The 18,807-nt window shown below is 38.6% G+C and overlaps 1 protein-coding gene across 1 annotated transcript; it reads left to right on the top strand.

Annotated features, from left to right (window-relative positions):
• Window positions 1-2,059: 2,059 nt before the first annotated feature.
• LOC137837256 (transcription factor ICE1) lies at window positions 2,060-12,628 on the top strand. The gene is given in 6 exon segments (XM_090301662.1): window positions 2,060-2,585; window positions 2,588-2,832; window positions 3,421-3,645; window positions 11,198-11,243; window positions 11,751-11,880; window positions 12,384-12,628. Coding segments are annotated over 6 exon segments (1,212 nt in total). The 5' UTR covers window positions 2,060-2,098; the 3' UTR covers window positions 12,463-12,628.
• The last annotated feature ends 6,179 nt before the right edge of the window (window positions 12,629-18,807 follow it).

Raw genomic sequence — 18,807 nt, 5'->3', positions numbered from 1 at the left:
ATAATATTGGAGGTTGCACGCTGTTTTTACAGTGTTGGGCATGGGAACGCCTAACATGCATTTCTCCACAACTTCAACCATTGACCGATGAAGAAGTTCAACAAGGAGTTGGTTTCCCACTCGGGAAAAGGTATGTTATTTTTGTATTAATTTTCGAGATAAGAAAACAAAGTTCTTAATATTCTTTTGCTTACGTTAGGTGGACTCGGAGGATGCATAGGACGCACATAGGAGGAACCATTGTTCCACAAATACGAGCAATGTTTGATGGCATTAAAGCTAAAAAGGTTGTGACCAATATATAAACTAACATATCATTTTAACTGAATATTTCATATTACTGATGTTTCAAACATTTATATACAACTTTTTTTTGGACTCCATATCGAGTGGATTATGTTAGGCGCTTGATCACTATTGAGGTTTCCCCAACTGCACGGGTTGTAGTTCCTCTCATATGTTTTGCAACTGTTGAATTTCATCAGGTTGATAGGATTATGCGTCAATTTGGATTTCGACAGAGTATTCCAAGTAACCCATTCAACCTTGATCAACTTCACAAAGAGGATATGAGAGGACGAACTGATCGATACTGGCCACAATATCATGTCGCATGGATAACTATGTGGAATGACCGTCATAATCATCTAATTCACGAAAATCAGTTTAACGGAAATGGCCATTTGCATGACAAGTCAACATACATGCAATGGTACATCAATCATACTATCCGCTACATCATGCCTATACGGTCATCGTCCGATGACGATGTAAGTTCAATTACAAAATTATTTATTATTCTTCATTCACTCATCCAAAATTAACACATATTTTCAAAACAGTATGATATGCCACAGGAGACTACACAACCTCACCATCAACATCATGTCGGGTCTTCTTCTCAAGTTCAATCATTTGAACAACAATCTTTTCGTCCACCAGGTGTTCAACCGAATTAGTTGTTCGGATATAGGGATCAATCTCACATGTCATTCCAATCATCATTCCATCAACCACCTTTCAACTACTCAACATTTCCATCTCAACAACAATTTTTTGTTGGCCTATCAAATCCCTTTGCAACCTCTACCATGACCCCCCATTTGCCTACAATCCAATGTCATTTATGCATTATTATCGACCAACAATTCCTTCATAAGTGTCCGCAAATCAGAGTGATGACAATGAAATCGAAGGCACTGACAATGATATTTCACCTCCGCCCCCTCCTACCCTTCCATCCGAACAACAACCACAAGGACGACCACGAAGACAACGAAGAAGACCACCATGTAGCACAACTTCTCATAGATGACAACTTTTCCTATATTTCTATTTTCTAATCATGTATAATATCATTTTATAAATATTGTTTAAACGCTATCTTTTTTATTTATAATTGTATCAACTATAAACGTTACTTCACGAACATAATTTCAATTTTTTAAAAACAATAAAAATATTTTTAATTTTAATAATATTTAAAAAGTACTAAATATTTTACATTTATTACACCACCTATTTTAAATCCAATTTAATTTTAGGTAACTTTGTTTTTTTAAAACAAAATTTAGTTCAATTTTTTAATATTAATTATCTATAAAAATACAAATTTTCTCAATATTCTTATTCACTTCATGTAATTTGAAATAATTTTTAAATTATTATTATATACATCTTTTAATTTTAAAAAATATTAATTATTTAAAAAAATCAACAAAACTTGCCAACATAATTGAAAATTTCAATTGAGATAAAATATACCTAAGTTGTGAATCCAATATATAATCTAATTGAAAATTCTAATTAAAAAAATAAATAAGAAATTAATGAATTTAATTGATATTGATCTATTCTTATAATTTTTTTTCTGTATTCCATTTAAGTAAATATAAAAAAATACCCCATTTTAGTAAATCTAAAAAAAAAGTGCACAATTTTAGTAAAAGAACCGGAAGACAAACATTTTATTTTATGCCAGGTGAAGATTGTTTCTGAAAAGTAAAAACTGCAATTATATATTGAAAACAAAACAGGTACATAGATAAACCTTCAAATTTCTCATAATTTTGTTTCTGTGACCTTTCACCTTCTCCAAATGCTTCCAACTAAAACTTTAACTCGTACTTTCCGCGTTCCATGGTTGGAACCCCAACAAAGCGACGTCGTTACGGGGACGGGCGTTCTCTTTCATTGCAAAACAATGCTGGATAGTGACTGGTATGTGGATCAGTCTCACCACGAGTTTCTCCAAAACGACGCGTTTTTGTTAAACTCTTTGGACTCTTCTTCGTCTTCTTCATTGCCGCAGCAGCACCATATGGTGCCGCAGAAGCCGAGTTTCTCCTCCTTCTTCGAGGCCAACGGGAACGGTTTTCTCGACGGTGGGTTTGATTTCGGTGAGGAGAGCTGTTTCTTAGCAAGTTTTTCGGGGAACGTGCCGAGTTTGAATGCCAAGTTTGCGGAGAGGCGTGACAGGGCAGCGGTGCGGTCTCTTTACGAGCTTTCTCCGCCCACTCTGTATCGGAAGCGGATGGAGCGGTGGCGGGAGGCCGGGAATTTGGAGGAATTGGAGCTTCAGCCTCCGGCAGCGGAGGTGGCCGAGAGGAGGAGGAAGGGTTGAATTATGAGTCTGATGAGTATGGGAAGTTGTTGGAGAATGTTTTTGATGCAAATGATAACGATGATAATGAGAACAGAGTTGGTGGTGGAGACCACAAGGGAAAGAAGAAGGGGATGCCGGCAAAGAATCTCATGGGTGAGAGAAGGCGGAGGAAGAAACTGAATGATAGGTTGTACATGCTTAGGTCTATTGTGCCCAAGATTAGCAAGGTTTGAAAATTTTGGATTGTAACTTTTTTTTTATTGTGAACTAATTTAATGACAGTTTATGTTTTTAGGATTGGTTGGTTGTGTGTAACGATGGCAAAGTGGACCATCTGGTTCGAAATTATTACACTAGACAAGGCTTCAGCTTTAAATCCCAAGTCTGAATTAAACCTGGATAATTTTGGCCCCAATCCAATTAAACTTGATCTGAGTTTTGGCCGAAAAATTGAGCTTTCACTGGACTTAGGGATGTTTTAGAAGCTCAAATTAAATTGAGTCTTATATTTTTGTGTCCTTGGTCACTATAACCCACTGCTTGCAATGAGCCCCATAATCAATTTTGCCACCTCTAGTTATTTAGAATTATTAGATGTATTTCAGACATTTTAAGTATCTTGTGATGTGAGGTGATTCATGGTTGTTTATGTTTGAATAATCTTATATGATGGTGGTTTTTATGAATCTGAAATTTAAGCTGTGTGTATGTGTTGGCTTGGCTTGGTTGTTGTTGATTTGGTTAATGACATCAATAGTTTTCTCCCTTGATGTGTTTGGGATGGTAGAAGCTGATTTCCCTTTTTCTTTTGGTAGATGGATAGGGCTTCAATACTTGGGGATGCCATTGACTACCTGAGGGAGTTACTACAGCGGATTAATGATCTTCATAATGAACTAGAGACAAGCAAGCTTGACTCATCCCTTCCACCTTCTGCTAGTTTTCACCCTGTGACACCCACAGTGCCTACCCTTCCCTGCCGGGTGAAGGAAGAACTATGTGCTACCACTCTGCCAAGTCCTAAACATCAATCAACGAAGGTATTTGTTTGTCACAGTGCAAAATTGTATTTCTTCCCTGTCAGTTGATGTGCCAGACCCAAAAAATATTCCGTAGTGCTTTTCATTATTTGGATATTTGTCAATTTACTTAGTGGCTTATTAAGTATCTGAATTATTTAATGATTCTGTCGCCACCCCCTTAAAGTTTATTTTTAATTTAGGAGGGTTAACTCGTTTAGATTAGACTGTAAGCCAAATGATAGTTCTGACCCTTCTGAATCCCTTGTTAGATTCAGATTCTTTAACCTGCAGACTAGATAGACCAAATGGCCCTGATAGCTCCACTGAATTTAGTCGCTTGTTGCTTCTTCCAATACCATGATATTCTGTCACTGCTATGATTGTGACTTCTCACATGTTCAATAACTATAAAGAGCATTGAATTTGAATAAATACCCCCTTTGTTTCTGGATGAATTGCATCATATAGTGTGTCGACCGGCCAAAAATATTGATTTTCTGATTCTGCGTATTTCATGCATATGGACTGCTTACAACCTTATTGTAGGCCGAACATAGAAATTACACAATTTACGCTCTTTTGCTAGTCTTGTGCTACATATTACATTTTGGAAACATGTTTTTAACACTGATAATGGGTCCTATGTTTCATCTGTCATTGTTTTGATGGCTTCATTTTTTCTTTTGAAACCCATCATCATTGTTTTTTATGGTTTCAGTGTTTTTTTTTTTTTCGAAATCCATCATTGTTTTCATTTCTTTCTGTTATTGATTTGATGGGCTTCAGTTTTTTGGCACCTGTTAGGCTTTTGCTACTGTTAATCTAAAACTAGGGTTATCAAAAACTTCTCTGCCCTCTTTTTTACTATTGCTTAGTCCCCTATAAGGGTAAAAAAGGGTCATGGGCCTTATAAAAACCTTTCAATAATAAAATGGCAGACATTTACTAAGGACACATGAGTCTATCCTATTATAAAGTCCTTCATCCAGTTGGGCTGTCTTTTTGGTCTTGTGCTTGTGTATGGGCCCAGTCTAACATTACTATCCGCGCCACTAGACACTCTGTCCTCAAAGTGGGATCTTGGAATTAGTTGGGCCGTTGGACGGTGACTGGGCTGTTGTGGGTTCTCGTGGGTTTGGATATGGGGTGGGGTGTATGCAATCTGGCGCGGGGGTGCAGGAATTGGATGGGCCATTAAGGGTGAGTTGGGTTGGGTATTGGTTGTTGAGTCATTAGGGTTTGTAGGGAGTGGTGCTAAGGTTTTAGGGTTTTGAGGGGGTGGCGCCGTTTAAGGTGCTTTAGAATTAGGGTTTGTATTGCGTGGAGTGCTAGCGTTGGGCTCGAGGCGTGGGGAAGCTGCACCAGCAGTGAGTGGGACGCGCGGCTCGAGGTGTGGGGAAGCTGCACCATCAGTTAGTGGGACACGCGGCACACTCTTGTTGGCTCCGTCAGGAAGCGCGTTCAGCCCATTAATGGGCGTGGGAAGGGTTTGCTGGTGCGCGTGGGGCTCGAGGCGTGGGAAAACCGCGTCACCAGTGAGTGGGACACGTGGCGCTCTGTTGTTGATTCTATCAGAACGCGTGTTGAGGTGATTATGAGGCGTGGAGATGGCTTGTTGGTGGGGCACGTGAGCGTGAGGCTCGATGCCAGCTAAGTCGGTGTGATTTGTGAGTGTAACACATGGCGTGTTGTCATTGGGTTCCTGATACGGTGAGTTCAGAGCGTTCTGATTTGGGTTGGGAGATGAGTTAAGTGGTGTTGGAAGTGCCAAGTTCTTGGATTTGGTAGGAAGACCCTGATGTTCTCCCACAGGTCCTTTGAAAGGTCTGAGCAGCGAAACGTGAAAAACCGGGTGGACCCGCGTCGACGGTGGCAGTTGAAGCTCATATGCGACGGCACCGATGCGGCGTAGTACCTGGTATGGGTCTGAAAAACGCGGGCCAAGCTTTTGGTGTGTTCGCCGTTCCAATGAGTGTTGCCGGTAGGGTTGGAGTCGTACCCACACCCATTCTCCTGGTTCGAAACTACGATCTGTGCGGTGGCGATTAGCTTGGTCACACATGCGCTGGCGTGTGCGACGCAAGTGCTCCTTGAGGTCGTGGAGGATGACGGTGTGTGCCGACAGTGTCTCGTGGATGGAGGTTCCAGCGTTTGGGACGCTTAAGAAGTCAACTACTGTGGGTGGTTGTCGACTGTACAACGCATGGAACGGGGAGGTTCCAATAGCCGAATGGTACGTTGTATTATGCCAAAGTTCTGCCAAGTGAAGATATTTGTACCACTTGTTTGGTTGGTTTCCCACAAAACATCTCAGGTAGGCCTCTAAGCCGCGGTTCAATACCTCTGTTTGACCGTCCGTTTGGGGATGGTATGACGAGCTAAATTTTAACGTTGTTCCTTGTGCTTTGAACAGGTGCTGCCAGGAAGTGCTAACAAACAAGGGGTCGCGATCTGAGACAATGGTTTTTGGTAGTCCGTGGAGGCGACAAATTTCTACTGAGAAACGCTTGGCTAGTTGCTGGGCCGTGAAGTGTGTGGGCAGAGCGATGAAGTGCGCATATTTTGTGAGTCTGTCGCACAATACCCAAATGACCGAGTGTCCGGATGAGACTGGAAGGTGAGTAATAAAATCCATTGATATGTCCTCCCATACTTGTTTTGGAATTGGTAATGGTTGCAGTAAACCCTGAGTTTTGGTTGGCATATACTTATTTGTTTGGCATGTGGAGCATTGTTGGACAAAACGATGGACGTCTCTGGTCCATTTCGGCCAATAGAATGAAGCGGCTATGTGCTTGAGAGTTGGTTTGATGCTGGAATGGCCGCCATAAGGGGAAGCATGGAACTCTGTCATAATGCGCTGGCGGAAATCAGATGATGCTGACACGAATATCTGATGGCGAAAAAACAGTAAACCATGGCTAGTGAAGAACAAGCTTGGCTGTTGTTGACTGCTTGTGCACGCCTGGACCACTCCCTGACCTTCTGTGGTGGCAAAGAAAGTTTGGAGTTCTTGAATAAGCTGCGGGATTGGGGACGACACTGCAAGCAGTATGGTAGAGGAATCATGACCTTGCCTTGAAAGGGCATCAACCACAACATTTTCCTTCCCAGGTCGGTAAATAATTTGAAAATCATATCCCTGCAATTTAGCAATCCATTTCTGTTGTTCTGGGGTCTGAATGGTTTGGGAGAGGAGGGTGTTTAGGCTCTTTTGATCTGTTATGATTCTGAAATGTTGTCCTATGAGGTATTGACGCCATTTTTTTACTGACTCTGTTATGGCATACATCTCTCGGACATATACGGAGGAAGCTTGGAGCTTGGGATTCATCTTTTTGCTGAAAAAAACTAGTGGTTGCCCAGATTGGCTGAGGACGACTCCTATGGCCATTGCAGAGGCATCTGTTTCGACCACAAAGGGCAGCTTAAAATCTGGAAGGTGTAGTGTGGGCATTGTCTTCATGTGTAATTTTAATTTTTCGAATGCTTGCTGCGCGAGCTCAGTCCATGAAAATTTGTGGTGTTGTAATAAGTCGGTGAGAGGAGCGGCAAGAGTGGCGTAATGCTTTATGAATTTCCTGTAAAATCCGGTGAGGTCGAGGAACCCCCGTAATTCCGTGAGTGATCGTGGTTGCGGCCAGTCGTGTATGGCTTTGACTTTCTCTGGGTCTGGTTGGACTCCCTGTGCAGAAATAATGTGACCCAAGTAACTAACTTCCGCAGTTGCGAAACTGCACTTTGAAAGCTTGGCAAAAAATTGCTGAGTGTGTAGCACTTCCAATATAGTTTGTAGGTGAGCAATATGATCCTGCAAACTTGGACTATAAATCAAAATATCATCAAAAAAACTAAGACAAACCGGCGGAGGTATGGTCTGAGAAGATCATTCATGGCTGCTTGAAAAGTAGAAGGAGCGTTAGTTAAACCAAATGGCATCACTAAGAATTCATAGTGGCCGTCTATAGTGCGAAACGCTGTTTTGTGAGTGTCTTCTGGGAGAAGCAGTATTTGGTGGTACCCTGAGTGTAGGTCTATTTTAGTAAAAACAGTAGCTGAGCCTAACTCATCGAGCAGTTCATCAATGGTGGGAATGGGGAAGTGGTCACGAATGGTGGCTGCATTTAAGGCTTTGTAATCCACACAGAAATGCCATGTTCCATCTTTTTTTTTTATTAAGAGCACCGGTGAAGAGAATGGGCTTGTACTAGGTTGAATAATGCCCTCTTGCAGCATTTCTGATATCGGTGTTGTAATAACTTCCTTGTGGTGATGTGGGTACCGGTATGGTTTCACTTTGATTGGTGGGGTATGAGGTAAAAGAGGAATATGGTGGTCATGTGGTCTCTGTGGAGGTAACCCTCTTGGTTTTTGAAAAATACCTTGGTATTCCTGAAGGAGGGATTGGATGGGTGAGGGTAGGTGAGATAACGGGGATGTGAGATTATTAATGGTAGTGGCTAAGGTTGTATGGGGGCAGTGTTGGGTGTCCACCGATAGAAGGTGTAAAGAGGCAATAGAGTTATTGGATAGATAGTGGCAAAATTGGTGATAAGTGGTAGCTGATGGGTTGGGTGAGTGGGGGGCTTGCAATGTAATATGTTGGTTGTTGTGGGTAAATTGTATGCTGGGGATTGAGAAATCTGCTTAGATGGACCCTAACGTGCTCAACCATTCCACACCCAAAACAACATCCGCACCTTCAATCGGAAGAAGGTAAAAGGGAACAATGAAGGTAGAGTTCTGGAGAGATATGTCCACCAATGGACAAATACCCTGGCACTTAATGAACGCCCCATTTCCAACCATTACCGAGAGGGGTGGGCTAGGGGATATGGCTAGGTTTAAGTGATGGGCAATACGTGGTTGAAGAATGTTGTGGGAGCTTCTCGAGTCAATGAGGACGGTAACAGGGAGGTGATGAATTAGACCTGTGAATTTGAGGGTTTTTGGGGAAATAGTACCTGATATGGCTTGAGGTGAAAGGTGAAAGTGGATAGTGTTGGCGTGGTCATGTGTGGGGGAAATCTCCTCATTGGGTTCAGCTAGGAGTTCTAGGTAAGCAAAAATCGAGAGGAAGTGCATTTATGCTAGGGAAGAATTTTTCGTCACAGTTGTAGCATAACCCTAGGGCTCGTCTCTCTTGCATTTGTGAGGAGGATAAACGTTTGATGGACATATGGGCTGGGGGTGTTGTGGGTGTGCTGGTTCTGTTAGTGAATGAGGGAGTGGGGTTAGGGTGGGGATAGGTAGGTGCTGGAAATCGAATTTGTTTAGGTTTAGAATCTCTGAGTTTGTCTTCAATAAGCTTAGCTAGACCTATGGCTTGGGCAATAGAATATGGGTTCAATATAGTAAGTTCTCTGCGGATTTCAACATTCAGACCAGATATGAAACAATTAAGTATAGTTTCAGGAGTGAGACCCACCACACAATTGCATAAGCGTTCAAACCTGCCTTGGTATTCAGTGACCGACGTGGTTTGCTGGAGTTTGAACAACTCCACTTGATGATTGATATAGGTGGAGGGGCCAAAACGAAGCTCCAAAGCCCTTATGAAGAAGTGCCAATCTGTGAGTAGGTGGTTATTGTGCAGCCATTTAAACCATGAGAGAGCGTCTCCCTGCATATGAAACCCCACCATAGGAATGCGTTGGTCCAACGGTATTTGATAGAAGGAGAAATATTGGTCCGCTTGAAAAAGCCAATCTAGTGGATTTGTACCGTCAAAGAAGGATAGGTTGAGTGTGGGTGGTCGTATGGAAGGGGTGTTGGGTGGTTGCTGGTTTGAGTGATTCGAATGATGGCTACTTTGCTGGTTTATGTGTGGAATTTTAGTCTCCGTTGGAGTCAATAGAGCAACCTGGTCCAGGATGGACGTGAATGTAGAGTGAAGGTGGTCATTTTGAGCCTCTAAGGTAGATTGTCTGCTAGTGTGTTCGGCCAGTTGGCTTTGGATGTTGGTGAGATTTGTTTGGATGTTGGCTAAGGCCTCGTTCAGATCTGTTGATGGAGGTTGGGGAGCCATGGTAGGAGCAATGAAAGTACCAAATTGTTAGGCTTTTGCTACTGTTAATCTAAAACTAGGGTTACCAAAAACTTCTCTGCCCTCTTTTCCTATTGCTTAGTCCCCTATAAGGGTAAAAAAGGGTCATGGGCCTTACAAAAACCTTTCAATAATAAAATGGCAGACATTTACTAAGGACACATGAGTCTATCCTATTATAAAGTCCTTCATCCAGTTGGGCTGTCTTTTTGGTGTATGGGCCCAGTCTAACAGCACCCATCATTGTTTTTATTTCTTTCTGGAATTGTTCTTAGAGTACCCATCATTGTTTTTATTTCTTTCTGGAATTGTTCTTAGAGTGTTTCTTTCTGCACCCATCACAATTCTTCCTGTACTCCATTAATTTTCAGAAAGACTGTTTTACCCTTTTTTTAATGACTTTCAGATTATCTTTTTCGAAAGTTTTTCAAAACATTTTTTGGAATAAACTTTCTGGATTGTATATAATATATTCTAGAATGTATTTTTTAGAATAACTTTTTTGGAGTATGTTCTGGAAAGAACTTTCCAAAATGAGGGTGAATTAGATGGAACATTTAGTTATTTCACCAATTTGATGGGTGCAGAAAGAATTTTGATGGGGTGCATAAAGAAACACCCTTGTTTTGATGGCTTAAGTGTTTTGAAACCCATCATTATTTTATTTCTTTCTATTATTATTTTGATGGTTTAGGTTTTTTAGACATCATCATTATCCTCGTCTCTTTTTGTTATATTGTGTTTGGACGAGGAATTTAAAAGGTTTCAGAGAATTTGAAGTGATTTAAATTCCCTGTATCTTTAAATACTTTGTTTAAATAAATCAAATTAAAATTTTTAATTTCAAATTCTCACATTCTCACGTTAGACAGGGCAATTTATTTTCTGCTACATGTAATATTTTCTGATATATATATATATAAATTGAAATTTTAATATCAAACATTAGTTAATTTAAATATTTAATATAAGAGGAGAGTATGAAGAATTTAAAATTTTTACTTTTTAGATGAAATTTAAAATTCTACAATTTTAAATAATCAAATATTTCTAAAATTTTAATTTCTTTTAAAATTCTCGATTTAAACAATTGCTAGAAAACATTTTAAATTAGGTTTTTTGACACCTGCCTCGATTTTCTTTCTTTCTATCAATGTTTTGATTTTTTTTACACCCATTAAGTATGTGATGTATCAAAGATTTATGTGACCATGGGAACCGAAAAGTATTGGTTTTATGATTGATTTTTTTTAATACACAAACATTTGACCTGTGAATGTATTAATAATTAAAATAGTTGAAATATGTTTTTTAATTTTTTTGACATAAAGTTGAAATAGGTTAGGCTTATTTTTACCATTTTGTTCTATTGCCTGTTCAGCTACCAATAATAGTATTTCATTGACCATTAAAACAAACCAATAAGAATTCAGGTCGTACTTATTGATTCGCAGAACTTAATGATAGTGGTGAAACGGATGAAATTGTTTTGACTGGACTTAAGTTTTTCTGAAACTTATGTAGGTGGATGTTAGGCTAAGGGAAGAGAATGCATGAAACTCATACACTTATTTTAAATGGCGTGTCGGTGTCAAATACAGTAAGATGTGAAGCTGTTCACTCTGCTTTCCCTGGTTCAGATAGATTACCAAGCTAACTCATATCGGATACCGGCACTCGTATGACACTTGTAGGATACGTATCCGTGAAGTGTACAATTCAAAAAGTATTTGTTGGATTTCTGACACTTATAGTATGGTTCTAACATAATTTTAAAAAGGAAAAATACATTAATTTTCTAAAAACGCAAACTTATTATATAAATTTTTATTATGATTACAAAAACAAAAAACAAACATTTTTGAACCAATCATGAAAAACATCTTTCTGCTCAAAAAAATAATCCGGAACATATTTGTGTACATAAATCTTTATTGTTAATTTATATAATTCATAATTATATAATATATTGATCCGTGTTCTCGTGTCCTATATTTTAGATATTATACATATCTTCGTCTTCGTGTCCGTATTGTATCAGTGTCCGTGTCAGTATCCGTGTCAGTGTCTGTGCTACATTTGTGCTCGAGACCAAGTTTTTTACTTTCTACCATGAGGGCATTGGACAACCTTGGATTGGATGCTCAGCAGGCAGTTATCAGCGGTTTCAATGGTTTTGTTTTAGATGTGTTCAGAGCTGAGGTATGTAGCTTTATTTTTTGATGGAAGTGTTTTACACAAATGTTTCCTTTTTAATTTCCCTGTTTATTGTTGTGCTTGCCATTGTTTTTGTTCGGGCAATAGCACATTGTACCATAAACATAATATTGTTAGTAGAGATATGCATGATGTCACACTTTGAGTACTAACTCCCACTTCTCAAAACTATTATTATTTATGAACTCATACTCCTGGTACAATAACATAATAGCGGTCTCAGCCCTATCTTCCTCTCCCTCTGTTTGATTGATCTATGTACAATATGCATGAAGCTTGTCAGTTATGAGAGGTGACCACTGGATAAACTTGAGCTGGAGAATTTAAGGTTCTGTCCTTTTTTATTCAATTGTTGAAACTTTTTAAGCATGTGTTATTTATGTGAGTGGTTGTCACAAGTGTTTCATCTTTAAAATTTGGCCTCAGTCTTTCTTGTTGCTGTCTTATGTTTTGCTTCTGATATCTAGTCTTTTCCTGTTTCTTGCCAACAATACCGAGAAGGCCAGGATGTCCTCCCAGAGCAAATTAAAGCGGTACTGTTGGAGACAGCAGGTTCCCATAGTATGATGTGAGTGAAGTTCTTGACAAACGCTATCCCAATAGTGGCAGTAAATGCAGTTGTTATGGCATGCAGATTAGAAATGCCATTGCTTATTCTTGTATATATAGCTTTGCCTAGGCTAATGATGACTAATGATGGATTGTGTCTTTATGAACGAATTGATTTTTTTTTAATTTTGGAAGGATTTGCGAACGCACAAGGATGACTCTCATGGAGCAATGGATTCCTTGAAGGTGCATGATAAGTAGGGAGAGTGATTGGTTGGGTCATATCACTTGAGCTAGGTGAAGAAGAAGATTAAAGTGTTTATCATAGAGAGGCAAGACAAGAGAGTGAGATGGCTAGCAATTTTGGCAGCAGTTCACTCATTCATTAATCTTACAAAAAATTAGCCAAGCACATCAATTTATAGGAGAGAGGGCTGAACATTTTGAAACCAAAGTTTAAAAATTCAAAATAAAACTCTCTAGTAAGGAGTCATATGAAGTCATGCTTTTCATATTTAGCTCACACCTTCCATGCTAAATTCTCTTCATTTCTAGGTTGTCATAAGCTAAGATCAAGGGTTTACTATAATATCTGTGTTGGGAGGAGTTAGCCCCTTTATTTTCTGAATTTTAGCTAACTTTTAGTGTTAATTATAGTCATGGAATAAATTGTTTTTTTAGCTACTTTTCCGTTCCTAGAATAGTTCTTTAATTTCTTTCTTGCCTAATTAATTTTTTTGACACTTATATATAATTGTAGTCTCAGATTCGGAGACTTCATAACCATTATGATGCAATTATGAGGAAAGTGGTTTTGAGAGCATTCAGAACATTTTCAAAGGTTGATGGTTGCCACGTTAAAGGTTCTTCTTAGCGCAGTAGCATGAGGGGTGACCGGGATTGTTTTTGCCGATCCGTGAATCTATTTAATTAATATTACTTTTTAAATAATAAAAATATAAGGAAGAATAATAAGATTGAATTATACTTTAATATTTTAATAAAAAAAATTTAATGTTTAATAAAATAAAGTGAATATCAACAATACTTTAATAAATAAAATAATGTATTAAAATATAAATGTAAATAAAGTTTTATATAAACATTAATTATCATTAATTTTAATTTTAAAAGTATGAGAATCTTTTTTAAAGTGTCAAAAATAAAAAAAGAATGAGTTGGTGGGTTGGCTCGTCTCGTTCCACCCGTGATTTGTTACGTTGACTAATTAGGCGGATGATCCGTTTTGCCATCTCCTAAGTAACGTTAGATGGAAACAATAAGTTGGACATGCTTCTTACAACTTTTTAGGAAAATGATTAACCATAGAGGATTGAAACCATTGGTTATAATGAGTGATAGGCATGTCTTAATTGAATACAATTAATTCTAATTTCTTTTCTAACTTGATATTTTAAAGTTTGTATTTTTTCAGGGACTACTTCAAACAATTGCAGATATTACGCCTAACACAAAACATAGGGTTTATTGTAGGCATTTGAATAGTAATTTTAAGGTTGAACATTCCAAAGTCATGCTAAGAACATTATTTTAGCAAGCAAAATAACAACTTTTGAATGGGAATTTAAGAGAACAGTGACATAAATAAAGAGAATAACATGAGGTTTTTTATTGCCTAAATAATATTCTATAAAACTTGGTCTAGACATGCTTTTACATTACCAACAATACGAGTAAGTCCTTTAATGCATGGATAGGTGGTTTGAAAAGTAAACATGTACTTGCATGGATTGATTTAGTGGTAAAGTTTATGGAAAAGATGCACTATAGATAAGAAGAGAGATGCATTTGTCAACACGAGTTAAGTAGTAAAATAAAGAAAGGGATAAATAAAATCAAATGCCTTAAAAGATATTATTCTATTATTATTGCATGTCATTTTGCATTTTCAAGTGACTGATAAGGATATAAATTGAGTCGTGATTGATTTAAAACAATGACATTGGTCTTATGGGTCTTACAAAATTAGTGAATATGATGTAATAGCTTGCATGGAATATAATGGACGTTGAACAGTATTGCCATAATATAGTAAAATTACCTAAGTGCTTATAGTGAGGCTATTCACGCAATACTTAATATGAATATAATGGACAAAGAGGAATCTCCTAAAGATATGCTTAAGCCACCACTGTTAAAAGACTTCTAAGTGTAAGAGGTCAATTGACATAAGTTGTGACAATTACAAAGGCGATAATATCAAGACTTGACAAAGAGATCTTCACGCATGACTTCACTCTTCAATTGTAATTAGGACTAACACTTCACAACGTTGTTTCGACTCCTAACAATTGACCAACCTTCGTCTAGGTGGTCTCCTTTGGGCACTCTTATCTCGGTGGTAGCGATTCCATCATAGTTCATTTGGTGGTTTGATTTACTTTCCCCTCTTCTTAGGTTATATTATTATTATTATTTGTTATTGTTATTATTGTTGTTATTATTATTATTAATATTATTTATTAATATTATTATTATTATTCCAAATTTCAAGAAAAAATGTCTTCCAACACAACATCAATCTTCATAACAAATTTTTGCATCTTCTTTAATCATATTGCTAGTATTGAGAAGATGAACTCTTAGGTTTCCAAAATCAACTTATAGTTAAGTGGGTAGGACAATAAATCCTATCTCATTATACCAGTTGAATTTTTTCCTACAAAATAACGTGAACAATAGATAAAGATTGATGTAAAACTAAGTAGTGATGTTAAATCCACTGTTCGTACCTCACTCAAACTTTTCTTTTCTCATAAGATGTGTACATCAATTTGGAGTGAGGTTCGTGCTCTTTATACTAGTGACACAATGTTTGTATGGGGTGTACCGAGATCACTTAATACTTCTTGCTCCATGATGATTTGAGGGTCTTTTTGTTTGTATATTTTATTCGACTTTATGTTACCTTACATAATTTTGATGAGCTTCTTTTGTCATATATAAATGTTAAGAAGGAACATGTAAACTACAATACGTTTTATATAACATTGAACTTGATGACTTGCCACAAGAGTGTGTTTGTGATCAAATTTTGGAATCACCAACAAATCCTACAATAACGTATGCATAATCTACTCCTTTTGTATCCCTTAGAAAATAAATATGGAGGCACATCCTTTGTCTGTAGGGAAAAGCATTGTCTTCGCATCACATAGTAATAATTTTGGACGTTTACACATGTAATTCTAAAAGTTGTCCAAAATGTGAACATTGTCACCACATTGGACATGCCATTTATAGATGTGGGAAGTTGCATGGGAAACCCTTTTTCCCTTGAACATTGCCCAGACATCTACTATTTGATGGGAAAAACGCACGCGGAAGCAACACATACAATCACGAATCAACTGCAGAAAAATAAACGACACAAGATTTAACGTGGTTCGGTCTCCAACTGCAACCTACATCCACACGGGCAACTATTAGGTTTTCATTATGTCCTGTTGCACACCAATTACAAGTACAATGATATCTTTAAATAGAGATTATGAAAGGGACACAATGATTAAGCCCACCCACTAAACTAGGTGCCTAGTCAGCCCTACTCAATTGGTCCTGACTTCATACCCAACAATCTCCCACTTGAAGCCACAGAACAATGTTCACCTGCGCTTCAATTGTGTACAATGATTAAGTCCACTCACTAAACATGGTGTCTAGTCATCCCAACCCAATTGGTCTTGACTTCATACCCAATAATCTCCCACTTGAAGTCACGGAAGAATGTTCACATGTGCTTCAACTGAACTGTGTACATGTACTTCTGTAATCTGTCGACGAAACTCAATGTTCCACCTCTAGTTGCCACCAGCCTTCTTAATCATTTTGAAGACTTCGTTAAAACTCCCCTGAGTTTCAACACGTCAGTCACTGACCCGTTCTCTGTTCCTACCGACTCCCACTTACAGGAACTGCGAATCCTGGAACAACCTGAGAACAAACACTCACCATATTCAACAAGAAATTTTCTGGAGAAGTTTCAATCGTTGGAATACTGGTTCTCCTAACCCACTGTCGTCTAGGAACCTCAGTTGAAGCACGACCCGTGCTCCCATTGCCACAAGTACCTCTGACTGGTCTACCTGAACCTTTCCATGCTCGTTCTCTTGTAAAGACAACCCTCTTCTGCCCACGAGATTCTGTGAACCGGACTTTGTTTATCTTCTGAACTGGGATGGTCACTCCCTCAGACATGGTAATCTGACTATATACAACGAACCTTTCTTTCTTTCGCAAGCCATGACAAGATTTCCCTTGATGACCTTCCACTGCTGATTTCCAAACTTCACTTCATGTCCCTGTTCGTCCAACTGCCTAACAGAAATCAAACTTTTCGTCAAGCTTGGAACAACTCTGACATCCTTCAAAGTCCAGAAACCAACTGGTGTCTTCAACACTATGTCACTCATGCCCGTAACCTTAAGAGTTTTGTTGTATGCTAGTCTTACCTTTCCAAAGTCTCCAATAACTAGATTCTGCAATGCTTCAGAATCCATGACCCAGGAATCCACACTGCTATCCGCACAACAGACTAAAAAGTCCTCGTCCGCGAAATCTTCTGCAATGTTGACTTATTTATCATTAGGACATTGATTCCTGAAATGCCCCACCTCCTTGCATGCAGTTCCAACATGTTACACTTGAGCAATCCCGAGTCTTTGACTGACTCCTTCTTTTGTTCTTCCTCCCACTATCTCTGATATTTTTCTTACTCTGATGACATATAGCGATTCACTAGATAATTGCCTAGAACTCCTTCTTCGGACATCCTCGTTAAGAATGAGATCACTAATTTTCTCAAAAGTGAATCCATCTGATCCTGCTGAACTGGTAATTGCTGTAACCGTTCCGGACCAACTATTAGGCAAAGAAAATAGCAATAGTAAAGTTTGAACTTCATCATCGAACTTAATGTCCACAGACATAAGTCTGGCTAAGATCATATTGATGTGCTCAGTAACTAAACTCACAAATCCTCAATTTGCATTTCCACCAACTGAAATTTGTACCATTGAATTTTCAATTCGGAACCTCGCGTCTTCTGCCATCTCAAATGACTAAACGAGATACTTGGTGCAACTAATTTCAGATCTTGGCAATTTTTTTTTTAAATCAAGAACACAAAAATTGCACCACCCAAAATCACTCACCAACAGACTTGGTCGCAGTCCCCACTACATTGGCGCTCCGCACCACCACTGTCGCTGGTCACCGCTGTTGTGAAGTAGATCTGGGAGCCTCCTCTTTGCACCGTTGTGAAACCCTAAGCCTTGGGACGCTGCTGCAGCCCCTGCAAAACCCTAGCTTTGGGACACTATTGTCGCCTCTGTGAAACCCTAACTTTGGGACGCTACTGCATCCGCAATTTTCACGTCTCGTCGGTTAATTTTTACTGATCGGTTCTCTAGTGTGTAAACGAACCAAAGCTCTTGATACCACTTGATGGGAAGAACGCACGCGGAAGCAACACACACAATCACGAATCAACTGCAGAAAAATAAACGACACAAGATTTAACGTGGTTCGGTCGCCAACTGCAACCTACATCCACACGGCCAACTATTAGGTTTTCATTATGTCCTGTTGCACACCAATTACAAGTACAATGATATCTTTAAATAGAGATTATAAAAGGGACACAATGATTAAGCCCACCCACTAAACATGGTGCCTAGTCAGCCCAACTCAATTGGTCTTGACTTCATACCCAACACTATTAAGTCATTTGTTGCTCCTATAATATTAGGTGATCTATCTCCACAACATATGAAGACTTTAGCAAATGTTGTGAGATACACCAATCCACAATAACATTATTTCGATGGCACACATCAATAATTCATATGCTTATCTTTCTCAATCTTCTTCCATTTATCCTTAGGTCATTGACTATGGTACAATTGATCGTACATCTAGAAATAATATTTATATTTTCTCCTTATTTACTATTACTGCCAAATTTCCTTTTATATTGTTGCCAATGGTTCACAAACACATCCTTACAACATTGGTACTACCTAACTCCTCTCATCCCTTCCTTATTATTGACTTTGTTCCTTATTGATACAACTCAACTAGACAAGCAGATGACCAAGGACACAACAAACACTTCACAATTAGGTTAGTCATCTCAGCCTACAAGACCAAGCCCCACTAAACCTCAAGAGTGCCTTAGCAGAAGAAGAACTATATATAAACTAGAATATCAAATTTTTTTCCTTTTAATCTTTTCACAAGACAAGTTATGTAATTAAGTTAGGCTCACTTTGGGGGTTCAAAGCTAGATTGGGGTGTACTTAGTAGATTGGGCATGTGCCAAGCCCACCTTTCATGACATGTGTGTT

This window comes from Phaseolus vulgaris, chromosome 4, assembly GCF_051622355.1.
Source record: "Phaseolus vulgaris cultivar YP4 chromosome 4, ASM5162235v1, whole genome shotgun sequence".
Classification (NCBI taxonomy): domain Eukaryota; kingdom Viridiplantae; phylum Streptophyta; class Magnoliopsida; order Fabales; family Fabaceae; genus Phaseolus; species Phaseolus vulgaris.
The sequence above is the reverse complement of the archived record's forward strand: the minus strand, read 5'-3'. Positions and strand labels throughout refer to the sequence as shown.